This window comes from Hyperolius riggenbachi, chromosome 1 (assembly GCF_040937935.1).
Source record: "Hyperolius riggenbachi isolate aHypRig1 chromosome 1, aHypRig1.pri, whole genome shotgun sequence".
NCBI classification, from domain to species: domain Eukaryota; kingdom Metazoa; phylum Chordata; class Amphibia; order Anura; family Hyperoliidae; genus Hyperolius; species Hyperolius riggenbachi.
In genome coordinates this window covers 198,861,161-198,876,662 of record NC_090646.1, presented here as the reverse complement: position 1 = coordinate 198,876,662, position 15,502 = coordinate 198,861,161, and the positions used below count along the sequence as shown (strand labels likewise).

Sequence of the window (15,502 nt, the reverse complement as noted above, 5' to 3'; positions counted from 1 at the left end):
ATGCTCCCCCCTCAAATGAAGAGATGTCCGGGGGCAGGTGTTAACAATTACTCAACTTCCGGCCCCCAGGCGGAGTTCAAATGCCGCCAGGCTGCTCTGTACAGCGCCGCGTAATACTTCCTGTGAGCGGCGCTGTACAGAGCAGCCTGGCGGCAAGTGAACTCCGCCTGGAGTCTGAAAGATGAGTAATTGCTAACACCCTGCCCCCAGACATCTTTTCAATTGACAGGGGAGCATGGAGGGGGGCCCGAGGAGAGGGAGGGGGGAGTCGGGTCCCTCTCCTGGCGGCTCTTTCCCATTGTGATGCCTCTCCCCCCTCCTCTCTATTTCTACAGACTCCTGAGGAACCTATGGCTGACTACCCTATACTGGGGGCCCCTATGGCTGTCTATCCTATACTGGGGGCCGCTATGGCTGTCTATCCTATACCTGGGGCCCCTATGGCTGTCTAACCTATACTGGAGGCACCTATGACTGACAAACCTATACTGGAGGAAAAAACAAAACAAAAACAAACCTATACAGCTCGCCTGTGCACTGAGTGCAGAGAATCATATGGGGAACTATAGCAGCGAATGGGGGGGGCTGAATTATGAACAGGCAGAGGGGAGGAAGAATTGCCACTTCCTTCCCGCCCATATTCCATGTTCTGCTTAGTGAAATATTACGAGGGGCTACAGGGGGTGCTGGAGGGGGGAGAATAGTGCTGTGTGCTAATCACAGCACCAGTAACAAAACTATATTAAAAGTATCCGGGGAAGGAAAAGGGGGGGGGGGGGAATTAGAAAAGGGAACCAGGTCAGGGGGACTTTAAGGACCTAGAGCCTTCCTGAACGTTAAAAATCAAGTTTGTTAAAAAGTGGCTGACTCAGTCCTGACTCAGACAGGAAGTGACTACAGTGTGACCCTCACCGATAAGAATTCCAACTATAAAACACTTTCCTAACAGAAAATGGCTTCTGAGAGCAGGAGGGAGATAAAAAGGGTCAATAGTGCATAGATTTTAGCCCTGGCATACTTCAATAAATGTGTCATTGAGCAAAAATAATAAAACAGTTAAAACTTAAAAAGTAGATTTAAACATAAAATAAAACTGTGGATTTATCTAAAATACTCATTTTTTAGGAGAAGGAAGATAGATACAATCGTTTATTTCATTAGTTTATTTTCACCTCGGGGGTCCTTTAAGATTCTAGGACATGAATTTCACATCCTAATTGGCCCCCCTGAACATTCCAGTTAAAAGGCTGCGGAGCGCTCCTGCGCGTGCACATGTGCGCTTCTGCCGGTCCCGCCCGTGCATTCATTTAACTGTGAATGAGTGCTGCTAATAGCAGCACTCATTCATAAAACCAAGAGGAAAAAAAAAAGTATTAAAGTGACAGTGTTCCCATTAAATAATAAAGTGTTTCTCTTTCCTCCCCAAGTCAAATCTTAACTCCTACCTAACTAATTAACCCCTTGTATCACCTATACTTAGCCCTAATATTAGCAGAAACCTGTAATGGCTGCCGCCAGTAGCTATCGCATGCGATCAATAGAGCGACAGCTCCGGGACCCAACACTGTACATATGCATTGCTGTTGCCTAGCAATGTATCTATTACCCAAAGAAAGCCTAGCTTGTCCTGAAAAAAAACTACACGTGTATGACTTTGATGACAAAATTGTCAGGAATCTTAACCTGCCTGGCGTTTTGATTCCCACGTTTTTTTTTTTTCATGTAGCTAACCCAGCACTAGCTGCATGATTCCCCCCTCCCACCCCTCCGATCGCCGCCGGCGCAAAGACCCGTCCGGAAATCCCGTTCTGAATGGGATTTCCTTGAGAGCTTCCCCCGTCGCCATGGCGACTAACGTCGTGACGTCACAGGGAGTTCCGATCCACCCCTCAGCGCTGCCTGGCACTGATTGGCCAGGCAGCGCACGGGGTCTCGGGGGGGCCGAGATCAGGTAGGACACGCAAAGTGCTTGCTGCGTGTTTAAAAATAAAAAAAATTAAAATCGGCCCAGCGGGGCCTGAGCGGTGACCTCCGCTGTCTCTGGACGAGCTCAGCTCGTCCAGAACGCCAGGGAGGTTAAGAAGGGAAAGAACCATGGAATGTGAAGTGGTTAAATGCAAATAAATATGGCAGCCTCCACATCACTCTCACTTCAGCTGTCCTTTCATGATCAGCTTATGATTGGACTTTAGTTATATACATTTTCTGCTGTCATGACACTGTGCACTCTTTGTTCTGAATGAACTAATAAAAGCTTAAACCTCATTTTAAAAAGCAAAAACAGAAAGCAGATTTTAGACCTGCTCTATATTTATAGGAACAAACCATTAAAGAACTTTCCAGCACTGGTAGCCATACTTACATATACTCCTGCACCCGTCGTAGTCACACCAACGAACAAGTAATAAGGCAGAGAACTTCCAGCAGAGCCTGGCACACTGCTAGCGGACATCTGACGGACAGGAGCTGGAACAGACGACAAACACACAATGTTACTCACTTGACACAGCATGGATGATCTTCGTGTCACTGCCCTGAAGGGCGGCTTCAAAACGTCAAATGACCGATTAATAGCAGAAACAAAATTTATAAATTGGTTCAAAGCTGTGCAGAAGGGCTTGAATAAGGACAACAACTTTCTATATTGGTATGAGATTGATGATATATGAACTGTCTCAGCCACTCTAGCTGAACTTGTGAACTAAGAATTTACGATACTTCTGGGTCAATCCTAATACCAGGTCTGTGAGCAATGAAGTAAACAAGGATCCTTATCTTACCCCATTTAGATGGTCTGTGTGTATTAAGGCATCTTAATGACGTATTTATGCTTGAAAAAAAATATCTGTTTTTCCTTTTGATGTTGCATGTATATAAGCTGTCTGTACCACCAGCTTGCAAACTAACAGGATGTAAACCTGACGAAGGCTGCAAGGCCGAAAGCTTGTTTTTTCTTATTCATTTGTAGTTAGCCAATAAATGGTATCATCCTGATTTAAAACTTCTTGCTTTCACTTGATTGGACACCAATAATTTGTTTATTGTACAACACGGGAAGGGAGGGCATATTGTAATGTGTGCCATATGTTCTTGTAAAGGAGATTTCTGTGGGGTGTATCTTGTTACTTGAGACACAAATACAAGACTCCAGCACATGATTGAACTCATCAGCAATTCAAAGTGCATGATATTTGTTATTCCTAAAATATTATGCATCTTATGCTGGGGATACATGGTTCGCTTCTGTATCGTGTATCGAGCCGCCGATGCTCCCAGCTGATAATTTCCGACAGGTCAGATGACCCGCCGGATCGATTCCCCGCTCAATCCCCGCGGGCGGACAACAGCGTGGAGTCGAGCGGAAAATAAGGAAGCGCCCACGGGGATGAGTGGGAATCGATCCCGACGGCGGCGGGGGTCGATCCCGCGGCTAATCGAGCCGCCGGGTCGACCTGTGTATGCCCAGCATAAGGCTCTGACCTAAGCATTTTTTGAGCTCACATCTGTCATACTTCTGGAAATATTTGGTGACAAGTCAATCATATGGATGTTCAAGGAGATTAAATAACTGGATGCAGAGTTTTTGAAAACTATATGCAGCTTGAAAATGAACCAGGTACTACAACTGCTGCATTTGATTGGACCAAGTCAAGCTGCATAAAATCAATGACCATAAAACATTTGCATCAAATCAAAATTATTTGCATCTCATTGACCACCCCTTCTAATAAATTTACAAGTACATCACTCTCACAAGAATAACAGGCTTTAGTTTATGTTAGAGTGTGCATGGCTGCAGAAATGAAAACCTACAATTAAAGGTGCTTTGCTTTTGTCCATGCAAATACAATGACTGCGACAGCAGTAAGAAGACTGAATAAACACACCACCTCCATAGACGGATCTCTTTACACTTGTGTAAGCCCATACACCACAACACATACAGCGTTCTAATATACAGTCTCAAATCAGTAACTAACGGTGACCATACACATACAGCGTTCCAATATACAGTCTCAAATCAGTAACTAAAGGTGACCACAACACATACAGCGTTCTAATATACAGTCTCAAATCAGTAACTAACGGTGACCATACACATACAGCGTTCCAATATACAGTCTCAAATCAGTAACTAAAGGTGACCACAACACATACAGCGTTCCAATATACAGTCTCAAATCAGTAACTAACGGTGACCATACACATACAGCGCTCCAATATACAGTCTCAAATCAGTAACTAAAGGTGACCATACACATACAGCGTTTCAATATACAGTCTGAAATCAGTAACTAAAGGTGACCACAACACATATAGCATTCCAAAACCAGAATGTACCTAGTTTGTCAGATTGGAAAAGGCTAGTGAACTCAGCTCTACCACAATATAAGCTGATTTACCAATGTCGTAACCAATCTACCAAATTTGCTAAGATATGGTCAATTTGGGTCAATCCCTCTGACATCAAAACCCGGCATTTAGACATTTCAGTCCAGGATAGATTAAGTCATATGATTGTGGGTGACTCTATTCTGCTTGAGTGTTCCATGCTTATTATTATGCCGTCTGTTCCATTGCATCTTTTGAGATATCATGATGCTTTGATGCACTTACTGCGTTTCTTCTAAATTATTTTATCTACTGTCTGCATTTTACATGCCTTGGATTGTACCTTTAGTAGTTATTTTTTTGTTGTTGTTCGAATTGTTGTTTTGTTTGGTGCTACTGTTTAGAAGTATGACATTGGAAAATCAATTAACATAATCTAAGATAAAAAAGTTCAAAAACCATCAATTAATTCAAAAGAAAGGAGTCGATTCATAAGGAATTGATTCCTACAACTCAAAGCACACTGATTTTAATATATTTAAGTAGGGAATCTATTGATAATTGATCACACTGTGCAATACAATGATATGGTCCGTCAATTTACCACCACCCCTGCCCCACCCCAATCGACCTAGATTTTCAATAGATTTTTGTCCAAATTCAGTTAATAAAACATTTAAATGAATCAATCGATGTGTGTATGGGCATTTTAAAGTCAATGGGAACTTTAAGCCTCATCTACACGGATAGATGAGGCTGCGATCCAACGGCTCGATTAGCCGCCGGATCGCCTCTTCCGCGTCCCCGCGCGTGCCCGCCGCGCCACATTCAATTCCCCGCTCGTCCCTGCCGGCGCCGCTTTTCTTCCGCTCGATTCCCTGCCATTGTCCCCTCGCGGGGAGCGAGCAGGGAATCTGCGGTGGGGAGATCCGTCCTGTCGGATCTTATCAATCGAGCCGCATCAGCAGCTCGATTGATAAGGCACATCGGAGCCTCATCTACCCGTGTAGATGAGGCTTTAAAGTCAATCCCGCCCAATATACAGTGGTGTGAAAAACTATTTGCCCCCTTCCTGATTTCTTATTCTTTTGCATGTTTGTCACACTTAAATGTTTCTGCTCATCAAAAACCGTTAACTATTAGTCAAAGATAACATAATTGAACACAAAATGCAGTTTTAAATGATGGTTTTAATTATTTAGTGAGAAAAAAAACTCCAAATCTACATGGCCCTGTGTGAAAAAATGATTGCCCCCCCTTGTTTAAAAAAAATTTAACTGTGGTTTATCACACCTGAGTTCAATTTCTGTGGTCACCCCCAGGCCTGATTACTGCCACACCTGTTTCAATCAAGAAATCACTTAAATAGGAGCTATCTGACACAGAGAAGTAGACCAAAAACACCTCAAAAGCTATCATGCCAAGATCCGAAGAAATTCAGGAACAAATGAGAACAAAAGTACTGTAATTGAGATCTATCAGTCTGGTAAAGGTTATAAAGCCATTTCTAAAGCTTTGGGACTCCAGCGAACCACAGTGAGAGCCATTATCCGCAAATGGCAAAAACATGGAACAGTGATGAACCTTCAGAGGAGTGGCCGGCCGACCAAAATTACCCCAATAACGCAGAGAAAACTCATCCGAGAGGCCACAAAAGACCCCAGGACAACATCTAAAGAACTGCAGGCCTCACTTGCCTCAATTAAAGGGACTCCGAGCTGACAAAAAAAAAGGAAAGTTGTACTCACCAGGGGCTTTCTCCAGCCCAGTGCTGGTCGGGAGGTCCCACGCCGGCGTCCTGGCTCCTCTCCTTCTCGCCGCTCCGGTATGGCTGACAGGCCGCAGCCCGGGCGACACTCGGTAGAGTGTCGGGCTGCAGCTTCCGCGTATGACGCGGATTACGTCACACGCCGGCCGCCTCGCGTCATCACGGCGGCCGGCGTGAAAGTACTGCGCATGCGCGCTTTAATCTCGCATGCGCAGTACTTTCACGCCGGCCGCCGTGATGACGCGAGGCGGCCGGCGTGTGACGTAATCCGCGTCATACGCGGAAGCTGCAGCCCGACACTCTACCGAGTGTCGCCCGGGCTGCGGCCTGTCAGCCATACCGGAGCGGCGAGAAGGAGAGGAGCCAGGACGCCGGCGTGGGACCTCCCGACCAGCACTGGGCTGGAGAAAGCCCCTGGTGAGTACAACTTTCCTTTTTTTTGTCAGCTCGGAGTCCCTTTAAGGTCAGTGTTCACGACTCCACCATAAGAAAGAGACTGGGCAAAAACGGCCTGCATGGCAGATATCCAAGGCGCAAACCACTTTTAAGCAAAAAGAACATTAAGGCTCGTCTCAATTTTGCTAAAAAACATCTCAATGATTGGCAAGACTTTTGGGAAAATACCTTGTGGACCGACGAGACAAAAGTTGAACTTTTTGGAGGGTGCGTGTCCCGTTACATCTGGCGTAGAAGTAACACAGCATTTCAGCAAAAGAACATCATACCAACAGTAAAATATGGTGGTGGTAGTGTGATGGTCTGGGGTTGTTTTGCTGCTTCAGGACCTGGAAGGCTTGCTGTGATAGATGGAACCATGAGTTCTACTGTCTACCAAAAAAATCCTGAAGGAGAATGTCCGGCCATCTGTTTCTCAACTCAAGCTGAAGCGATCTTGGGTGCTGCAGCAGGACAATGACCCAAAACACACCAGCAAATCCACCTCTGAATGGCTGAAGAAAAACAAAATGAAGACTTTGGAGTAGCCTAGTCAAAGTCCTGACCTGAATCCAATTGAGATGTTGTGGCATGACCTTAAAAAGGCGGTTCATGCTAGAAAACCCTCAAATAAAGCTGAATTACAACAATCCTCAAAGATGAGTGGGCCAAAAGTCCTCCAGAGCGCTGTAAAAGACTCGTTGCAAGTTATCGCAAACACTTGATTGCAGTTATTGCTGCTAAGGGTGGCCCAACCAGTTATTAGGTTCAGGGGGCAAATTCTTTTTCACACAGGGCCATGTAGGTTTTGAGGGTTTTTTTCTCACTAAATAATAAAAACCATCATTTAAAACTGCATTTTGTGTTCAATTATGTTATCTTTGACTAATAGTTAACGTTTTTTGATGAGCAGAAACATTTAAGTGTGACAAACATGCAAAAGAATAAGAAATCAGGAAGGGGGCAAATAGTTTTTCACACCACTGTAGAGATCGGAGGCTTCTAATAGTAACAGCGACAGCTAAGTGTAGGGGGCACCCCTCCTTCAGCACCCACTTATTCAGAAACCGTGTGTCATACCGACCTGGGACCTGGTACAAATAAAAGCCAAGACGTTCAGCTTTCTAAAGATGATTCAACCTTGCAAGAAAAGTAGATATATTTTTAACAGGAGGCTCCCAAATGTGCTGGATGGTATAATACGCAAGTACTGAAAATATTCAGCGAAAAAACATACAAGCAAGATAACGTCTCATTGGGACAGTATGCATATATCCAAACATGAAAAAGACAAACAGTCATCATGTCAAGGATCTATGTACATAGCATTGTCAGGTGCTTATTTTGTTTCTTTTAAGGTCCCGTTCACTTTAACACTAGAATATGGAGAAAGAAAAAAACTCATCGTTAAAAATAAATATTTATTCTACTTCCTACATGGCTGTAAATAAAAAAAACAAAAAACTACAAAGTCTATATGCTGGCTTTCTGCTTCAGTGACCATACCTATAAATAAATAATTTGCTTTCATATCACCTAACAACTCATTTTTAGGCTAGTATTTCAGCAGTTGTATAATCAGGAAGTGAGTAAGCCAAACAACCGTCACTTGAGTTTATGAATGGCTTTCCTATCTATGCTGTGGTGCTGACAGATGGCTGAAGCGCGATTACTCTGTGCTGTAAAGCTGCTTTATATAATACCATACAAGCACCAGGTTAAAATCAAGATAAAAAAGATAAAAATTAACAGTTCGAACAATCTGTACTACAATATTAATGTAGGCTGATATAATAAAGAACAAAGACAAAGAACAGGAACCAATAAAAAAAATCTGATTTATTTTGATGAAACCAATTGCCTACTATTTATTGTGGATATTACTGAACAAAAAAAATATATATTTATAAACATAGATTCAAGTTATCACTATGAAAGGCAACAAAATACCAATTTTTATTAGAATGCAAAGGACCATTATATTTAAAGGACAATTTAAGTGAGAGAGATATGGAGGTTGTCATATTTATTTCCTTTTAATATTAAATTAGTAATTAGTATTAGTCATATTAGTTGCCTGGCATTCCTGCTTTTAATTTGCCGACAGCTCTAGACCCTGAACAAGCTAACAAGATGAGCTGCATGCTTGTTTCAGGTGTATTATTCAGACACTACTGCAGCCAAATAGACCAGAAGGTCTGCCAGGCAACTGGTATTGTTCAAAAGGAAATAAATATAGCAGCCCCCATTTCCCTCTCACTTCAGTTGTCCTTTAAAGGGAATGGTTGTTTGAACTGAAATGAGAGGAATCTGGAGGATGCCATATTTATTTCCTTTTAAACAATGCCAGTTGCCTGGCAACCCTGCTGATATAATTGGCTGCAGTAGTGTCTGAACCTCACCATAAACAGGCACGCAGTTTATTTTGTCAGATCTGACATTAATGCGAAAAAACATCTGATCTGCATAGACTTGTTCAGGGTTTGTGTCCAAAGCCCCATCTATACGATACAATTTTTTGTGCGATTTGATTCATCGATTCGATTAAATCCGACATGTCTGATCGGGATTCGATTTGCCATCGATGAATCAAATCGCACAAAAAATTGTATCGTGTAGAGGGGGCTTAACTGTATTAGAGGCAGAGGATCAGCAGGATAGCCAGGCAACTGTTATTGCTTATAATGACCCAGAGACGATTGCTTTTAAAGATTTTTTTACTTACCCAGGGCTTCCTCCAGCCCCATAAGCATGGATGCGTCCCTCGCCGTCCTCCCAAAGTCCTCCGTTAAGCCGCGATCAGCTCTCGGTATTCGTCTCAGTCAGGCTCAGTCTGACTCCGTGACGTCAGCCGTGGTCTTCTGCGCTTGTGCAGACGGTCCGCGCATACGCAGAAGGCCCCTTGCTGACGTCACTGAGCCGAATACCGGAGCTGATCGCGGCTTAACGGATGCCCTCGGAAGGATGCCAAGGGACCCATCCGTTCTTTTGGGGCTGGAAGAAGTCCCGAGTAAGTAAAAAATCATTAAAATCTGTCATCTCTGGTACACTTTACAAGGAAATAAATATGGCAGCTTTCATAGCCCTCTAGCTACAGTTGTCCTTTAACCACTTCAGGACTCAGCCATTACCCCCCCTTAAGGACCAGCACTGATTTCCAAGATCTGTGCTGGGTGGGCTCTAGCGGATTATTTCCACTTGTGTTTACATTTAGCCTGCGAGCCGCGATCAGCGGCCTGCAGACTATTCACGGAGCCCCCCGCCGTGAATTGACAGGAAGCAGCCGCTCGCGCGAGCGGCTGTTTCCTGATTAATTAGCCTGCAGCCGGCGACGCAGATGTGCGTTGCTGGTCCTGCAGCTACCACTTTGCCGACGCGCGTTATGAGTGCGCGGTCTGCAAGTGGTTAAAGGGAACCAGAGACGAAGCACACTCATGTATTTTACCATACAGGTAGTCCCCAGTTTACGAACGCCCGACTTACGAACGACCCGCCGATACGAACGCCGCGACTAATGCTCCGCCCCGGGGACTACATCTTCTGCGCCGTTTTAAATGCAGAGTAAGCGCAGCGGAAGGTAAATAGAGGACATCTCACCTAATCCTCGGCGGTAGAAGGTCCCATCGTGGTGCCCAGAAGCTGCGCAGCCCGTCCTCTCGCTCCGTCCACTGTTCCCCGGCGGCTTCTTATGCGATGCATAATGACGCAATCAGGAGAAGACCCCTAGTGGCAGCACCTGCTAATGCGTCATTATGCGACACATGTGAAGCCGACACCGGGAACAGCGGACAGAGCGAGAGGACGGGCTGCGCAGCTTCCGGGCACCATGATGAGACCTTCTACCGCCGAGGATCAGGTGAAATGTCCTCTATTTACCTTCCGCTGCGCTTACTCTGCATTTAAAAACGGGGGCAAAGGTGGCTGTCCCGACTTGAGGACAGATTCAGGTTAAGAACGAGCGGACAGTCCCCATCTTGTTCGTTAACCGAGGACTACTTGTATATATCAGTGGGAACATTAGAGAAAACACCTACCCTGCTCTCTGTTTCATTATTTACTGTTCAGATTGCTTCTTATCAGCCCTGATAAATTCCCGACTGAGCATTCAGTCTGGCTTTGTTCAGGAATCTTTATAGCTGAGTCTGTCTTCTGTGCTGTCTTTTCAAGCCCAAGCCTGCCCCCTTGTGGCTCTGCTCAGGAATCATTATAGCTGAGTCATTATAGCAAAGCCAGACTGAATGCTCAGTCGGGGATTTTATCTGGGCTGATAAAAAGCAATCTGAACAGTAAATAATGAAACAGAGAGCAGGGTAGGTGTTTTCTCTAATGTTCCCACTGACATATATGGTAAAATACATGAGGATCCTTCGTCTCTGGTTCACTTTAAGCTGGCCACACACTGGTCGATATGACTAACAGATTATCTAATCAGAGACATGGAGCTATCTGATTGACTCCCTCTATGCAATACACTAAGATTATATTTTCAATCAATTTAAGCCTGAAATCTTTGAAAATCTTTGCGCTTGCCGGGTCACAACCCCTCCCCAAGCTGTGAGTGGGTCACAGCCCCTCCCCAAGCCGTGCACTATAGTCACTTATCCACCGCACGGTCCCAGTCTCTCCCCGCCAGCTCCTGTTCTTTTACTTTCAAGTCCCCGAGCACAAGTGTGACGTAATGTAGAGGTCAAACACTGTGGCACGTACCTTACATGACCACAAAAAGCCTCTAGTATTTGGCCTCTAGCACTTGGTACGTCTAGCAGAAAGGAGTGAAGAGAGGATAAGGCAGCCAGTGAGGAGAGAAGAGATCAGAACCACGACGTGGACAAGTGACTTCATCAGTCATCGATTCGAGCGCTGCTAGCAACGCGCTCCTGACCTGCTTAGAACCAAGCAAAATATTCCATCCTGCACAATCAACTGATTTCAGCTGGAAATCGAGCAAAATTTTAAGGAATCCAAGCTCAAAACTCACAGATAGCTGGCGGCTAATACAACATTCCAAAAATAAACGCGATTGTTGGTGTCTTCTTATATCCAACAGGCATGTAAGTTAAAACACAAATTGGTCGATCAGGAATTGTTTGCAGCTACGATTTCTAGCAGATTCTATCAAATCGTACAGATATCAAGAGAAAAAAATGCGGTAAGTGTATGGCCTATGTATTTATGTATCTAATCAATCGATGTTAGAATTGTCACTGAATGACAAGGCAACATTTTAGATCACATTTCTAGTATCAGTCGCCACATTGGTAACATTGTTAGAGCAGTTCTGATTGATAACTAAACACAACTAATGAGAACTGTGATTACAGAATCAATAAGATTTAAAATATTAAGGCAGATGTCCAAAATAATCAAAAAATATGCACTCAGACGTTTCTTACTGGCAGACAACAATGCCATGAGTCAGATGTGGACACGTGTGGGGGTACAAACGCTGCCATTCAGCTGTAGGAGGAAGAACGCATGGCATATGTCAGGAAGTGAGAGACTGCTGATGGTGGGACAGAGTAAGGAGGAGATCTAAGTTCTCAGGAGTCCGTTGGGCATCCTATTGAGAAAAATCTGGCATGCTGCATCATTTGAAGATGTCAGGCTGCTCTTGTAAACATTCTCGGCCTAGACGGTCCTTAAAAGGATACCTAAGGTGAAGAAAATAATAACAAATGTGCTTCCTCCAGCCCCTAAAAGCCTATGTGTCCCTCGCCGCCAGCTTCCGTAGTGGGCGCCGTCCCGGTGGTTTCTGCGCATGCTTGAGCGCGCAGACACATTGCTTGTGGTCTGCTCCCGTGGCTGGGAGTGTTTTGTGCAGAACCTCCAGCCACAGTAGCAGGACTAAAAGAGGCGCGTCCACGCATGCACAGAAGCCCCCGACATGGCCTCTATGGAGGGGACCCCCAGGAGACTGGCTAAGAGCAGAGCTGCAGCGAGGGACAAATAGGCTTCTAGGGTCTGAAGGAAGCCCCAGGTAAGTAAATCTGCTATTATTTTTTTCACCTCATACATCCTTTAACGCCTTCCTCAACCAAGTTTAATGTAGCGTGTCCCTAGCTTTGAGGTCCCTGTGCACATTGCGTTGTGAGAAGATTGCAACGGAGCAGAGCTGAATTTACATTGTGCAGTAGCGTTCAACCACACAGTAAAGCATACAGTACTGAGAAAGTATGCCTCACTGCCATTGTAAACACACACATTACCCTGTAAATGGACTGCATGCTGTGCATTACCCTGACGAAACACACTGCACTGTAATCATTGTGATAGCCATGGCGCTCCACCCTGTGCTCTTCCCAATACTTCCTGTTTGACAGCAGAAGTAACATTTTAAATATGTGATTTAGGGCATGATGCAGGAAACAGTGGTAATATTGCCGTGCACAGGCAGCACACGGCAATATTACCCTTACTTTCACAAGTGCGTACCACAAGATACGCTATTGGTACAACCCGTAATACTCGAGTAGGGAAAACGATGCTATGGTAGTGCGAATTAATAAAGAGTGTTAACGGAGCAGCTGTTGCGCTACTCGAGTACCACGCGTCACGCTAATAGAGTAACTTGCAGTACTTGTTGGCAGAAGTGTGCTGTCTGTGCATGGCAATATTACCGTAGTTACCTATATCAGGACCTCAGATGGTACTTAAAGGAATACTATCGATTGAAACAACTTTTTTTTTAATACTCTATATTAGTGTACACATTAACACTAGTACTGGGGGCACTCTATCCCTGCTTAAAAATTCATTTCTCGCACAGCTCACAAATATATTTCACTGTGTCACTCACAGCATGCAGGAGACATGAGGAGAAATAGGCTGATCTGAGGTAGTAACAGGTAACTATATGAGCTGTAATATTGCTGGAATATAACTAGCTATAACCCTAGTCTGTGTTTACACTGAGACCGGTTGCCTGCTTGCCATGATGATTCACTCCAGGCTGCATCCACTTTACAAGCTGCTGAGAGGGGCAGACCACTGTTTACAATTAGCATTATTAGTATATTTTTCAGTCAAGAGAAGCAAAGATAATAAACACACATTGCTAGAATCTTTAAGCCGCATCTACACACGTAGATGCGGCCGCGATGCTCCTTATCAATCGAGCCGCTGATGCGGCTCGATTGATAAGATCCAACAGGTCGGATCTTGCTTCCGCCGATTCCCTGCTCACTCCCCGCGAGGGGACAATGGCAGGGAATCGAGCGGAAGATAAGCGGCACCGGCGGGGACGAGCAGGGAATCGAATGTGGCGCACGCGCAGCGAGCGGGGACGCGGCGGGCACGCGGAAGAGGCGATCCGGCGGCTAATCGAGCCGCCGGATCGCAGCCTCATCTACGCGTGTAGATGAGGCTTTAACCCCTTACCACCATATCAACAAGATTCTTTCAGCAAGGTGATAATTAAACTATAAACTGAGGAGTTGATAGCAACTCCCCTGTGCAGAGACATGGTCTAGCCCTCTGGGAGCAGTCAGTATTTAGATACATCTTGTATCCAACACCGACTCCAAAACTGAGGGAGGATTTTACAGCTGAGAGGAACAGCTGTGTGAGGAATCAAATTGCTCCTAATACTTGTCCTAATGTGTGCTACAACATACAGCATTTAAAAAATAAATGCATACATCGATAGTATTCCTTTAAGCATGAAAGATCAACAGGAAAGCCCAGCAACTGGCTTTTTTAAAAAGGAAATATGGCCATCTCCATATGCCTCTCACTACAGGGTCAGTTTGAGGTACATAGAGATTATTTGACATTGACATACAGTGGGATGTGAAAGTTTCGGCAACCTTGTTAATCATCATGATTTTCCAGTATAAATCGTTGGTTATTGACATATGTCAATGTTTATTGACATATTGACATATATATGTCAGTTAAATATTTCATATAGGAGACACATACAGTGATAGTTGAGAAGTGAAATTATGTTTATTTGATTTACAGAAAGTGTGCAAGAATTGTTTCAATAAAATGAGGCAGGTGCATACATTTGGGCACCACAAAAAATAAATAAATCAGTATTTAGTAGCTCCTTTTGCAGAAATTACAGCCTCTAAATGCTTCCTGTAGGTTCCAATGAGAGTCTGGATTCTGTTTGAAGGTATTTTGGATCATTCCTCTTTACAAAACATCTCTAGTTCATCCAGATTTGATGGCTTCTGAGCATGGACAGCTCTCTTTAACTCACACCACAGATTTTCAATTACAGTATATTCTGTAATGGCCATCTCAGTCCCCAGTCCTGAACGTTGTACTTGTTCCTCTGCATGAATGCCTTAGTGGATTTTGAGCAGTGTTTACGGTCGTTGTCTTGTTGAAAGATCCAGCCCCAGAGCAGCTTCAGCTTTGTAATTGATTCCTGGACATTGGTCTCCAGAATCTGCTGATACTGAGTGGAATCCATGCGTCCCTCGACTTTGACAAGATTTACAGTCCCTGCACTGGCCACACAGCCCCACAGCATGATGGAACTACCACCATATTTTACTGTAGGTAGCAGGTGTTTTTCTTGGAAAGCTGTGTTGTTTTTCTTCCATGCATAACGCCCCTTGTTATGCCCAAATAACTCAATTTTAGTTTCATCAGTGCACAGCACCTTATTCCAAAATTAAGCTGGCTTGTCCAAATGTGCTTTAGCATACCTCAAGCGACTCAGTTTGTGTTGTGGGCAGAGAAAAGGCTTCCTCTGCATAACTCTCACATACAGCATCTCCTTGTGTAAAGTGCGCCGAATGGTTGAACAATGCACAGTGACTCCATCTGCAGCAAAATGATGTTGTAGGTCTTTGGTGCTGGTCTGTGGGTTGACTCTGACTGTTCTCACCATTCGTCGATTCTGTTTATCCAAGATTTTTCTTGGTCTGCCACTTCAAGCCTTAACTTGAACTGAGCCCGTGGTCTTCCATTTCCTCAATATGTTCCTAACTGTGGAAACAGACAGCTGAAATC

The 15,502-nt window shown here is 44.4% G+C and overlaps 1 protein-coding gene across 1 annotated transcript in view; it reads right to left on the bottom strand.

The window, feature by feature from the left end:
• MGARP (mitochondria localized glutamic acid rich protein) overlaps nt 1–15,502 on the bottom strand; it is a 92,440-nt gene that overhangs the window by 61,111 nt on the left and 15,827 nt on the right. The window contains exon 2 of the mRNA XM_068278526.1: nt 2,363–2,466. Within this exon, the coding sequence (XP_068134627.1) occupies nt 2,363–2,466 (104 nt within the window). The remainder of the gene's footprint in view (nt 1–2,362; nt 2,467–15,502) is intronic.